Source organism: Hippocampus bargibanti, linkage group LG05 (genome assembly GCF_051943395.1).
Source record: "Hippocampus bargibanti isolate YZ-2025 linkage group LG05, ASM5194339v1, whole genome shotgun sequence".
Classification (NCBI taxonomy): Eukaryota; Metazoa; Chordata; class Actinopteri; order Syngnathiformes; family Syngnathidae; genus Hippocampus; species Hippocampus bargibanti.
The window spans coordinates 2,713,193-2,726,292 of NC_142738.1; the positions used below are offsets into that span (position 1 = coordinate 2,713,193).

Genomic DNA, 13,100 nt, shown 5'->3' on the forward strand with positions numbered 1-13,100 from the left:
ACTGTACTGTATAATAAAGTCGGTTTATTTACCTTTGTGATGTTCGTTGATGGCTTGATAGAATGGAGTGGCCGGTTTCATCAGTATTCAACACTTGATGAGGAGGCTACGTTCCTCATCAACTGTTTAATGCTTCTTCTTTCACCATCTTGAGGAATTATCTCTTGTCAGTGCTTTCTCTGTGATCATTTTACCTAGTTCCTCATCAATTGGGTTCTGTTTAGCTGGGTTGATTGCTTTTTGCATCAAGTGTACAGATGGCTTGTGCGGGTTATTTGTGGAGCCCACTGTCCAATACCCCACAAAGCAATGGAAGCGACGTCATCCTCGACTTCGATGGACTGCCAAGAGAGTTTGACGAATGTATTAAAATAAAGTCAGCAGGAACAAAATCTAAAACATAAAAATCATCTGAACCGAAAAATACAAAGTATCAAAGAAAACCAAGATTAAAAGTCTGCCAAGATGAAACAAACTTGACAGGGTGCGGAAAACACATGCACAACAATAATAATAATAATAATAATAATAATAATAATAATAATAATAATAATAGATTTCATTTATAAGCGCTTTTCAAAACTCTCAAGGACACTTTTCAGTCACAGGGTTTTTGCGTGCCAGCGTTCACTCACCGCAGAAGTAACTCAAATAGATAGAAAGCTATCTAATAGATAGCTAATAGATAGACAGATAGCTAACTAGCTAGATAGCCATCTAGATAGCTAGCTAGCCAGACATATAGCTAATAGATAGCACGTAGATAGCCAGCTAGTTAGCTACATAGCTAGCTTGCTAGATAGCCAGATAGATAGCGAGTGTGGTAGCGAGCTAAATAGCCATCAAGGTAGCTGGCTAGATAGCCAGCTAGGTATTTAGCTAGATAGCCAGCTAGGTAGCTATCTAGATAGCCAGCTACCTAGCTAGCTAGATAACCAGCCAGGTGTGCTCAGTTTCAGATAATAGTTCATTAGAAATATCGATGTCAATCAATGTAAGTCAAGATACATTTTGAACATTTTTCTAGAATCCCAGCGCTCCAAATCCTTTTTTCCTAATGGCCGCCATTTGTTTCTGTGTCCCCATTTGTAGTTTATCCGCACTTTGGAACGCAGTCATGACTTCAACGCCAGGGCCAAGGTGTATTTTGCTTCTCTGCTGACGGTGGCGCTTCATGGCAAGCTGGAGTACTACACGGACATCATGCGGACATTGCTGCTGGAGCTCATGGAGGAATACGTGCACAGCAAAAATCCCAAACTCATGCTGCGAAGGTGAGCCGGGAAATCTGTTTTTATTTTAAATCCCCCACGCATTCATTCATAGAAGAGGTTTAATGTGTATGTTAAATAATGTGTCATTCATTGACAGACATATGAAAAAATGTGTCCACTCCAGCCAGTGCCAGGGTTTTTGTCATTTTCACTCAAATTCCAGGAACCACAGAATATTGAGTTTTAGGAATACATAAACATTCAATTCAGCGTAAGAAACCTCAGACTCGCTTCTTTCATCAGGACAAAAAGTTAATTCCTGTTCATTCCTAAATTATATGGGTCTGGAGTTATCTGAGCTTGAAATGGGGGTGGTTGTACAAAAGGCAACTGTGTAGGCAAATATATATATATATATATATATATATATATATATATATATATATATATATATATATATATATATATAGATAGAGAGAGAGATATAGATAGAGAGAGATAGAGAGAGAGAGAGATAGAGAGAGAGAGAGATAGATAGATAGATAGATAGATAGATAGATAGATACATAGATAGATAGATAGATACATAAATTCATACATACATACATACATAGAAACGTGTTTATATATACTGTATATATGAGTGAAAGCTGCCGCGTGTGGCTGCCGCTGCTCACCCGCAGAGAAATATATCCTGTGACTGTAAAGTGTCCTTGACAGTTTTGAAAGGCGCTTATAAATGAAATGTATTATTATTATATGTGTTTTGTTATTTATTGATTTAATTGTTATTTATTATTCATTTTTAACATCTGTTTAAGCTCTCAGTCGTACAGGAGTGGTCCATCGATGACAAGGTTTCTTCAGCCGTCATCTGTACTTCTTTGAATGTGTCGGACGTTTCGCTTCTCATCCAAGAGGCTTCGTCAGCAAAGTAAAATTTTGCTGGTAGCTGTGGCCCTATAGTATATATGTATATATCCCAACTACTTTTTAATAGCACAAATGACGGCTGAAGAAACCTTTTCATCGATATTGATTTTTCAATATTGTATTTTTTTTTCATCTCAAAGAAAAAAATGGATCATGTGAAGGTCAAAGCAAAAGATGCGCCGCATATCACTCTAACTCTCTGCCCATGTTTTGCTACTTAGCCACTGGCTGTTAAACAAATTCGCATCTTAATTTTCCCTCAGTGGAGAGGCTCATTATGCTGATTAGGTCATTGCACCAACATAAGCCCTATTCGCCCCCCATACCCCCTTACCCACACCCTTCTTAAACACATCTAATTAGGCATGCTAACCGCTATCAATGTGCGGCTCCCGCCGGTGGATATCTGTCAGGACGATCCGTCAAAGTGTCAGCTGAGAATGGAGTAGTTTGATGGTCACTGACACCAACGGGGCTTTTGCAAGAAATGCCTTGTCAACATTGTGTACGTCACCGCATTCCAAGTTGTCACTGGGATAATTGACCCAAAAGCCCTGAAAACAAAACAATATATAGGCAGTTTTTCAGCAGCCTTGACATGATTTGCTGACATTTGAACATTACATGAATTCATTTTATGAATGTTGTTTAATAACAATAATAATAATACATTTCATTCCTAAGCGCCTATCAAAACTCTCAAGGTCACTTTACAGTCACAGGATCAGTTTTTCTGCAGGTGAGCAGCGGCCGCCACATGCGCCAGCGTTCACTCAACCCGGAAGTAAATCAAGTAGCTGGAAAGCTAGCTAGCTAGCCAATATATAGCCAGCTAAACAGCTAGCTATATAACTAAGCCAGATAGCTAGCCAGCCAGTTAGCTAATAGATAGCAAATAGATAGCGAATAGACAGCTAATAGATAGCAAATAGATAGCAAATAGACAGCTAATAGATAGCAAATAGATGGCCAATAGATAATCAGCTAGCTATATAACTAATAGATAGCTAGCCGGCCAGTTAGCTAATAGATAGCAAGTAGATAGCAAATAGATAGCTAATAGACAGCTAATAGACAGCAAATAGATAACTATTAGACAGCGAATAGATATCGAATAGATTTTAAATACATAGCCAGCTAGACAGCTAGCTAACTAGTTAGACAGCCATATAGCTAAAAAATAGCCAGCTACATAGCTAGCTAGCTAGCCAGACAGCTAATAGATAGCAAATAGATAGCCAGCCAGGTAGCTTGCTAATCGATAGCAAATAGATAGCAAATGGATAGCCAATAGATAACCAGCTAGACAGCTAGACAACTAGCTATATAACTAATAGATAGCCAGCAAGATAGCTAGCCGGCCAGTTAGCTAATAGATGGCAAATAGATAGCTAATAGACAGCTAATAGATAGCAAACAGCTAGCAAATAGACAGCTAATAGATATCAAATAAATAGCAAATACATAGCCAGATAGACAGCTAGCTGGCCAGACAGCTAATAGATAGCAAATGGATAGCAAATAGATATCCAGCCAGGTAGCTAGCTAATAGATAGCAAATGGACAGCAAATGTAATAATAATAATAATAATAGATTTCATTTATAAGCACCTTTCAAAACTCTCAAAGTCACTTTACAGTCACAGGCTTAATTTTTTTCGTGGGTGAACAGCGGCAGACACACGCGCCAGTGTTCACTAAACCTGAAATTAACTCAAATAGATAGAAAGCTAGCTATCTAGCTAATAGATAGCTAATAGCCAGCTAGATAGCTAGCAAATTTTGGAATGGCTTTACAATTCCCGAATAAATGCATATAATTTTGTCTTTTAGATCCGAGACGGTGGTAGAAAGGATGCTGTGCAACTGGATGTCCATCTGCCTTTACCAGTTCCTAAAGGTAACACATTTCAGTGAAAGGTCAAAATGCCCGCATTCTCCACTTGACTGCACCAAACCGTGTTCGCATTGCCTTTGGTCTTTGCTGTAACATACCATTGTCTGTTGTCTTGCTGCCCACACTCTTAATTTTACCGCAGTGGTCCATTTTCTGTCTGCCCTTAGTCTCCCCTTTGCTGTGGTGGTCCAGTATGTTGATTCCCATGTTTTCTCTTTTGCTGCAGCATTCTGTGTTCGTGTTTTCTTCAGTTTCCATTTTGCTGCAACGGATTATTGTGTAGCCGGATTTAGTCTGTCGTTGATTATGCCCACAGTCTCCATTTTTTGCAGCTGTACATACTGTATTATTGCTGTGTGATTTCTCCACTTTGCTGCTTCACTCTTTTACCAAGATACCCTCTGTTTGTTTCCATGTCATTACATCATTTCTTCCTAGCCCTTAGTCTCCACTTTGCTGCATCCACCAGTTTTTTTTTCACTCCCCTCATTCTCAATCTCTAATCTGCAGTTTTTCCAGGTTGTCGAAGGCGGTGAGCTTCAGTCTCCACTTGAATGAAGCGATATATCTGATTCTCCACTTCACGCTGCCCACAGTCTCCATTTTTTCTACAGCTGTACATACTGTATTATTGCTGTGTCATTTCTCCACTTTGCTGCTTCACTCTTTTACCAAGATACCCTCTGTTTGTTTCCATGTCATTACATCATTTCTTCCTAGCCCTTAGTCTCCACTTTGCTGTATCCGTCCGTTTTTTTTCACTCCCCTCATTCTCAATCTCTAATCTGCAGTTTCTCCAGGTTGTCAAAGGCGGTGAGTGTCAGACTCCACTTGAATGAAGCGATATATCTGATTCTCCACTTCACGCTGCCCGCAGTCTCCATTTTTCTACAGCTGTACATATTTTATTATTTCTGTGTGATTTCTACACTTTGCTGCTTCACTCTTTTACCAAGATGCCCTCTGTTTCCATGTTATTACCCCATTTCTTCCTAGCCCTTAGTCTCCACTTTGCTGCATCCACCAGTTTTTTTCACTCCCCTCATTCTCAATCTCTAATCTGCAGTTTTTCCAGGTTGTCGAAGGCGGTGAGCGTCAGACTCCACTTGAATGAAGCGATATATTTGATTCTCCACTTCACGCTGCCCACAGTCTCCATTTTTTCTACAGCTGTACATACTGTATTATTTCTGTGTCATTTCTCCACTTTGCTGCTTCACTCTTTTACCAAGATACCCTCTGTTTGTTTCCATGTCATTACATCATTTCTTCCTAGCCCTTAGTCTCCACTTTGCTGTATCCGTCCCTTTTTTTTTTCACTCCCCTCATTCTCATTCACCAATCTGCAGTTTTTCCTGGTCGTGGAAGCCGGTGAGCGTCAGACTCCACTTGAATGAAGCGATAGATTTGATTGTCCACTTTGTCAACACGCTGCCCTCAGTCTCCTCTTCGCTTTAGTTGTCTATTTTCTCATTATCCCGAGTTTCCACTTTTGTGTCCAGTTTTGCCAGTCGTTCGTGATCAACTTTTATTGTGGTGTATTCTTTTGGTCGTGATGCATTCAATGTGCCATAATTTTTCGGGAGTTTCTTTATTTTTCAGCTCCAAAAGTCATCACAATGCGTATCGATTTTGTATCTATCAGGACTCGGCAGGCGAGCCTTTGTACAAACTGTTCCGGGCTATCAAGCACCAGATCGAGAAAGGACCCGTCGACGCCCGAGTGAAGAAAGCCAAGTACACCCTGAACGACACAGGACTGCTCGGCGATGACGTGGAGTACTCTGTGCTGGTGAGATTGACACGCTAATGTATAGAATTATAACAGCTGTGGAAAGATTGGCCAGTTGTCATGGTAACTGGACATATGGCGGAAAAGACCGCTGCTTTTGTGCGACAACCGTTTTTTTAGGGTGTCATTTACGTGGGTACAAAAAAAACACAGAGGGCAACCCACACACAATTTTAAAAAAATACAATAAAATCAAGATATTGGTGGATAATGGCGATGTCAAGGACAATTATAGAATTAGCCCATAATCATACCGTGTCCCCCCCAACGGTGATGGATCTCTTCCTGTGATTGAATTACATTGTATAAAGCAAGGAAAGACCCCCCCCCCCCCCACGGCCCCCTGCACCCCCTTTCCTCATTTCCTGAAACCTCCCATGGACTTGATTTCACAGGCTTCCTCGATTACTTTGGATTTCACGGGCTGCTCGACACTCAAATGCAGAAAGCATGTGTACACACACACACACACACACACACACACACACACACACACACACACACACACACACACACACACACACACACGCACACACACACACATTCCTGTTTCAATGGTTTTGTGAGGTCCGGATAACTCCAGATAAGTAGTGAGCACCACCGTTTCTAATAAGTTTAGAGAAGAACTAGTTTTACATTTGAACACTAAATGTCACCCCATTTCCTACTTCAATTTCTTTAAAAACAAAGCAATAAAAAGTGGACTTGAAACTGAAATAACAGCAGGTGTGAAGACTCTGAATGTGTACATTCAAAGTCCTCACCCCTGTTGTGAATTTGGTTAAAATACCGTTTTACATTTTGTGGTATGAACCTTTTCCTCTCATTAACCACACGCACACACACAGATAACACACACAATGAGTAAAAAGTGTGTGTATCCAAGTGAAATGAAAATACACACAAAAAAATCATTTTGGGTGAATTTGTGAGGACTTCTCTGAAACTTTAACAGATGCATATATAGACCCTTTAGAAGCGTTTAGAATGAAAAACTTGTGAGGACCGGCCAAAAGGTCCTCACTTTCAAAAATGTCCTCACAAGACTATTCATACAACACACACACACACACACACACATACACACATACACACATGCACACACACACATACACACACACATACATGGGGCATTGCCGCTTGATCGCAGTTCTGTCACCTCGGGGCCGGTTCATGACATGTCTGCAGGAGCAACTTGAGTCACTCAGCCAGTAACTAATTGACCACTTGATGCAATCAAAAGAATGACGAGGGTACGGGGGAGTTAAATGGAGGGCCTAGCTAGGTGTTCCGCATATCAGAATTTCCGTTGCAGGGAATTTGATCTTTGCTATCATTTAGGGGTTAAAAAAATTAATACATCCAATTTTTTTCCAGATTAAGAAATTTCCGTTTGACAGAATTCCTTATGAGAGAATACTTATGACAGTCTAGCTAGCTATTAAGCTAGCTACCTAGCTCAATAGTCGCTATCTATTAGCTATCTATTAGCTGTCAAGCTGGATGGCTAGCTATCAAGCTATCTAGCTAACTAGGTAGCTATCTATTAGCAACTGTATCTTGTGACTATAAAGTGACCTTGAGAGTTTTGAAAGGTGCTTATAAATGAAATGTATTATTATTATTATTATTATTATTATTATTATTATTATTATTATTATTATTATTATTATTATCTATTATTATATAGATACAGTCATAATAATAATACAGTTGATGAAATGTATTATTATTATTATTATCTATTATTATTATTATCTATTATTATATAGATACAGTCATAATAATAATACAGTTGATTTATAAGCACCTTTCAAAACTCTCCAGGTTACTTTACAGTCACAGGCGCCAGTATTCACTCAACCTGGAAGTAACTCAAATAGATAGCGAGCTAGATAGCTAATAGATAGCTAGCGAGATAGCTAGCCAACCAGCTAAATAGCTAATATATACCAAATAGATAGCAAAAAGCTAGCTATCTACCTAGCGACTTTCCCCATGGAGTCTATGTTGTTTGAGTACAAGACAAACACTTTATTACTTGAAGCAGATGAAATAGGAGAGGATGAAAGCCTCCTTTTCACCAGTGGATCAGAGACGTCATGGTGGAATTGGCACGTCTGCTAGAAGCTTACGTTTTCAAAGCTAACACGAAGCTGTAGCATCCATTGACAAAAACAGATTGTCTCACATCTCCTGTCCCACGTCAATCCACTTCAATTCCAAGCCGCGAAAAGTTCCACATACGCATTGTTTGAATCTCCGCGTGCGTTTGAGACTTCCTTGCGTTTCGTCGGCAGACGCTGCAAGTACTGGTGCACGGCGAGGGTCCCGATGTGACGCCCGTCAAGGTTCTGAGCTGCGACACCATCTCGCAGGTGAAGGAGAAGATCATCGAGCAGGTGTACAGGAACCTGCCTTACTCGGCGCGGCCCAAAGTGGACAGCGTCACGCTGGGTGAGTTGAGACTTGGAAATTCAAACGCAATTTTAATTTGGATTCATTATAAAGTACAGTGATACCTCGGTTTACGAACCCCTTGGCTTACAAACTTTTCGGTTTGCGAACGTTATATTTATGAAAATTTTACCTTGGCATACGAACTTTTTTCGTACACGGAGCTACCTCAATGAGTGATGTGTCGTTCGCGAACGAGCCCGTTCTTCTAACAACAAAATGGCAGCCGACTGTTTTTGTCCTCTATTCCCCGCCCCCAGTCTTCGGTCAATGCCACGTGATTGGTCAAGAACGCAGCAGTGAAGGGGGGGGTTTAAACAGGCAGACGAAAGTGAGCGAGTAGAGAGGCAGAGTGTAGACTGCAAGGTTAAAATATCACATCAAGCTCCACAATTAACCCGCACCAGCCGTCTGTACACTTGATGCAAAAAGCTATCAACCCAGCTATATAGAACGCAATTGATGAGGAATTAGATAAAATTATCGCAGAGAAGCACCTACAAGGGACCATTCCTCAAAATGGTGAAAGAAGAAGGCTACGTTCCTCATCAAGTGTCTTCGAATGCTGATGAAACCGGCCACTCCATTCCGTCCAGCCATCAACAACCATCATAAATGTAAATAAAACAACTTTATTATATAGTTCAGTTTAATTCTTTAATTATAATACCATAGCACATTTATCATACATAAAATAAGATATATTTGGTGTCGTTTTAAGGCTTAGAAAATTAGAAAGTAGAAAATTATGTTTTATGGGGACTTGGGAACGGATTATTCTCATTTTAATGGTTTCCTATGGGAAATTAATTTTTGAGATGCACACTTTTCGCCTTACATACTCAGTCTGGGAACCAATTAAGTTCGTAAGCCAATGTATCGCTGTGCAGTGATACCTCAGTTTACAAACTTAATTGGTTCCCAGAAAGTGTGTAAGGCAAAAAGTTCATCTGCCAAACATTTATTTCCCATAAGAAACCATTAAAAATGAGAATAATTTGTTCCCAGGTCCCCATAAAACATAATTTTCGACTAAAGTAGTTTTAAGTTGAGGTACCACTGAACTACTTTTATACTTCAAAATTAAAGTTGCTTCCTGTTGAAAATGTATTTTGAAAGCAAGATAAGCAAAAGCTTTTATTCGCGAAACAAAATTCTTAAGTTGCAAATCTCGAGGGGGGGGGGGGTGTTGCAAGCCTACTTCAAAAGCTCAAATCTCCACAGACATTGTTTGCCACATCAAAGCCATACCCTGCCCCACGCCACCTCGCTTTCTCCTCCCCACCCCAATTCCCACGCGCGAAGCCGATCTCATTCCGCTCTGCGTTTCCGATAAAGTGCAGATCTGTCGCCTTTCGTAACGCGTTGGGACGATAACCCTCTCATGTGGCGCTAATTGTAAATGAGCCGCGAAGGCGCCCTCACCCAGGTCTGCGCGACGCCTTTTAATCTCATCTCCATTCAAAAGTGTCAAGGCTGCCAATCGAGCTTTTGGGAATTACTTTTCCCCCAAATTTTTTGACTACGTCAGCTATCTGCTCTGCACACAGCCACAGATTTGATAGAAATACATTAACTCATTCACTGCCATTCACAAATGTATTCGGGAATTGAAAATATGACGTAGAGCGCCATTCCCGATTTTTTTTTCAGTTTTGTTTTGACATGCTTGTGTGCCGATAAAGCGCTGGACGTGGCCTCTGGCAATGTTTTTTTTCTTTTCCAAAATGAGGCAGCATTTCCCTTTTTTCCATGTTAGCGCTTCGTTCCAGCTTCAGCGCTGTATGAACCAATATGTATGTATTGCATTGTATTTTGGGCAGCCGCCCTCATTTCAAGCTCATATAACTCCAGACCCATATCATTTAGGAATTAATAATAATAATAATAATAATAATAATAATACATTTCACTCAACCCAGAAGTAACTCGAATGGATGTGCAATATTTTTATTTTATGCCTTATGTTTTTGTTCTGTTTGGAGAGTTTTATTATTGTTTTTTTTTTTTTATTCATGTATCGATGTGGCTGCCGCTGCTCACCCACAGAAAAACTTACCCTGTGACTGTAAAGTGACCTTGAGACTTTTGAAAGGCGCTTATAAATGAAATTTATGATTATTATTATTATTATTATTATTATTATTATTATTATTATTATTATTATTATTATATCTATTAGCTGTTTGGCTAGATGGCTAGCTATCTAGCTAGCTACATATTTAGCTCTCAGTCGTACAGGAGTGATCCATCGATGAAAAGGTTTCTTCAGACGTTATCTGTGCTTTTTTGAAGGTGTTTGAAGTCTTCTCATCCAAGAGGCTTCATCAGCGAACAAAGATTTTGCTGGTAGCTCTGGCCATATATATATATATATATATATATGGTTTGAAGCAGTGCTGAGCAGTTAGAAACAAATAAACAATAAATAAATAACCACATAAATAAATATGTAAATAAATAACTAAATAAATAAAATAAAGTGCAATAAAATACAGAAAAAGAAATGAGTTAATATGTTTCGTTTTCAGCTAGTTTTGAGAATTTTTCTTCTTCTCCGAAATACAAAAACACAGATCGTACGAGTGGTAACTAAAGTTTAGTTGAAAAGACAACGGAATCAAGCTCTTTTGTCTTCTTCTCTCAACAGAGTGGCGTCCGGGCTCCACGGGACAGATTTTGTCCGATCTGGACTTGACCTCGCAGAAAGAGGGCCGATGGAAACGTGTCAACACTCTGGCTCACTACAACGTACGTAATGGTCGTATTTGACAACGAGAAAATTGGCTTTGTCGTTTGCTTTTTTTCAGTGTAGATCAAAATCCGACAAGATTTTAAAATGTCGTAATATGACAAAAAAACTAAACACCTTTCCATAAGTCTGATCAATAGCGTCAGCTAGCATACAAAGCTAAGTGATTTTGCTCTTAAAAAATGTCAATCCATTTGCCCAGCAAGATTTTAAAATTTCGTAATGTGACAGCGGCAAATAAATAAAGTGTAAAGTGTATTATTATTATTATTATTATTATTATTATTATTATTATTATTATTGTATCTATTAGTGAGCTAGCTAGCCTTCTATCTATTTGAGTTACTTCCGGGTTGAGTGAACGCTGGCGCGTGTTGCTGCCGCTGCTCACCCGCAGAAAAAATATCCGGTGCTTGTAAAGTGTCCTTGAGAGTTTTGAAAGGCGCTTAGAAATGAAATGTATTCTTATTGCTGTATCTATTAGCTAGCGAGCTTTCTATCTATTTGAGTTACTTCCGACTTGAGTGAACGATGGCGTGTGTGGCTGCCGCTGCTCACCCGCAGCAAAAAAATATCCTGTGACTGTAAAGAGTCCTTGAGAGTTTTGAAAGACGCTTATAAATGAAAGTTATTATTATTAGTACTGTATATTTTAGCTGGCTAGCTAGCTTTCCATCTATTTGAGTTACTTCCGGGTTGAGTGAACGCTGGCGCGTGTGGCTGCCGCTTCTCACCCGCAGAAATAATATCCTGTGACTGTAAAGTGTCCTTGAGAGTTTTGAAAGGCGCTTATAAATGAAATGTATTATTATTATTATTATTATAATTATGATGATGATGACTATTATTATTATTATTATTATTATTATTATTATTATTATTATTATTATTATTATTATTATTATGACTATTATTATTATTATTATTATTATTATTATTATTATTATTATTATGATTATACTATGAGGTTGACACGCTAACCACGTTAGCATGTGATTGCCGTTGACTTTTCACGCCCAAAGTACACCCCATAAAAAGTCATAAAACGCCACGGTCCCTTCAGAGCAGCATTTAGTTGAGCCCTCAAGCAGTGACAGAAGCCCTTTAAATCTTCCTTTTCACCGAATCGACCCTGCGAAAACAAAGGTCAGTCACAAATATCCCCCTTGTGTGCGGCGCCTTTCATGTGTTTCAATCTTCTTTCTTCTTCGGTGCCTTCGCTCTCGTTAAGGCTGCCATTGTCCCTTAAAAGCCCAATCCGTGGCCTCCCGCGTCACGCTAATGCCGCTGCTTGGGAACAAAAATGGCCTGTAAACATGCCCGAGAGGGGAAGAAATGTTGCGGTTGTCGTGTACACTCGTTTGTTTGGGTACTGAATTGGTTCGGGGGCGGCGGGAAAGGAGGATCTTCAGTACTTCAAGAGGATTTGATTAAAAGTGAGACAAGGAGCGCCTTAAAGGACAACCGACGCCTCCGGGCAAGTTGCGTCCATAATTTGTAAAATCACTTGAAATGACTTCTACTGAGCGTATTTTACAAAGATTCCGTCGCATATAGCTATATTTTACGTTTTAAGACTCGCGCTGAATATTCAGGAAGTCTTGTTTTTGAGTTGGTGACGAGTCCGTACGTGACGTCACTAAAGGAACGCCGAAAAAAAAGACACATTGTAGCAGTCCTTCCATCACGTCAATGCAATTTGCTGTGCTTGTTTGGTCTGTAAACCGTGTTGCACCCAAAAGCCGCCAGAAGAGGGTGTCCAAGCTCCATATAAGGAATTTATCAGCCTGTGGAAACTGAGGTGGCCACAGGAGGTCGCCATTTTGTGCCTTTTTCGGTGAGACATTTCCCCTCAATGTTGCCTCAAAATGGCACGGAATAAATTCTTTAATCGATTGCAAACATGTATGCTTTCCTCTTCAGAACTATTTGAATCATATTCCTAACTGGATGTGTAACAAGAAAGCATCTTCTCCGAATCTGAAGCCATTGTTTTGATTCTCCAGCAATGCAAGACGTCACGATGTCACGAACTGGGGGCGGGACTTTCTGAAA

General features: G+C 39.7%; 1 protein-coding gene across 2 annotated transcripts in view; it reads left to right on the forward strand.

Moving 5' to 3' along the window:
- Nucleotides 1-13,100, forward strand: part of plxnb2b (plexin b2b) — a 225,603-nt gene that overhangs the window by 197,329 nt on the left and 15,174 nt on the right. For both annotated transcript variants that reach the window (XM_088995752.1, XM_088995751.1), the window contains 5 exons: nt 1,093-1,274; nt 3,981-4,047; nt 5,690-5,836; nt 8,137-8,293; nt 10,944-11,044. In XM_088995752.1, coding sequence (XP_088851878.1) covers nt 1,093-1,274; nt 3,981-4,047; nt 5,690-5,836; nt 8,137-8,293; nt 10,944-11,044 — 654 coding nt within the window. The remainder of the gene's footprint in view (nt 1-1,092; nt 1,275-3,980; nt 4,048-5,689; nt 5,837-8,136; nt 8,294-10,943; nt 11,045-13,100) is intronic.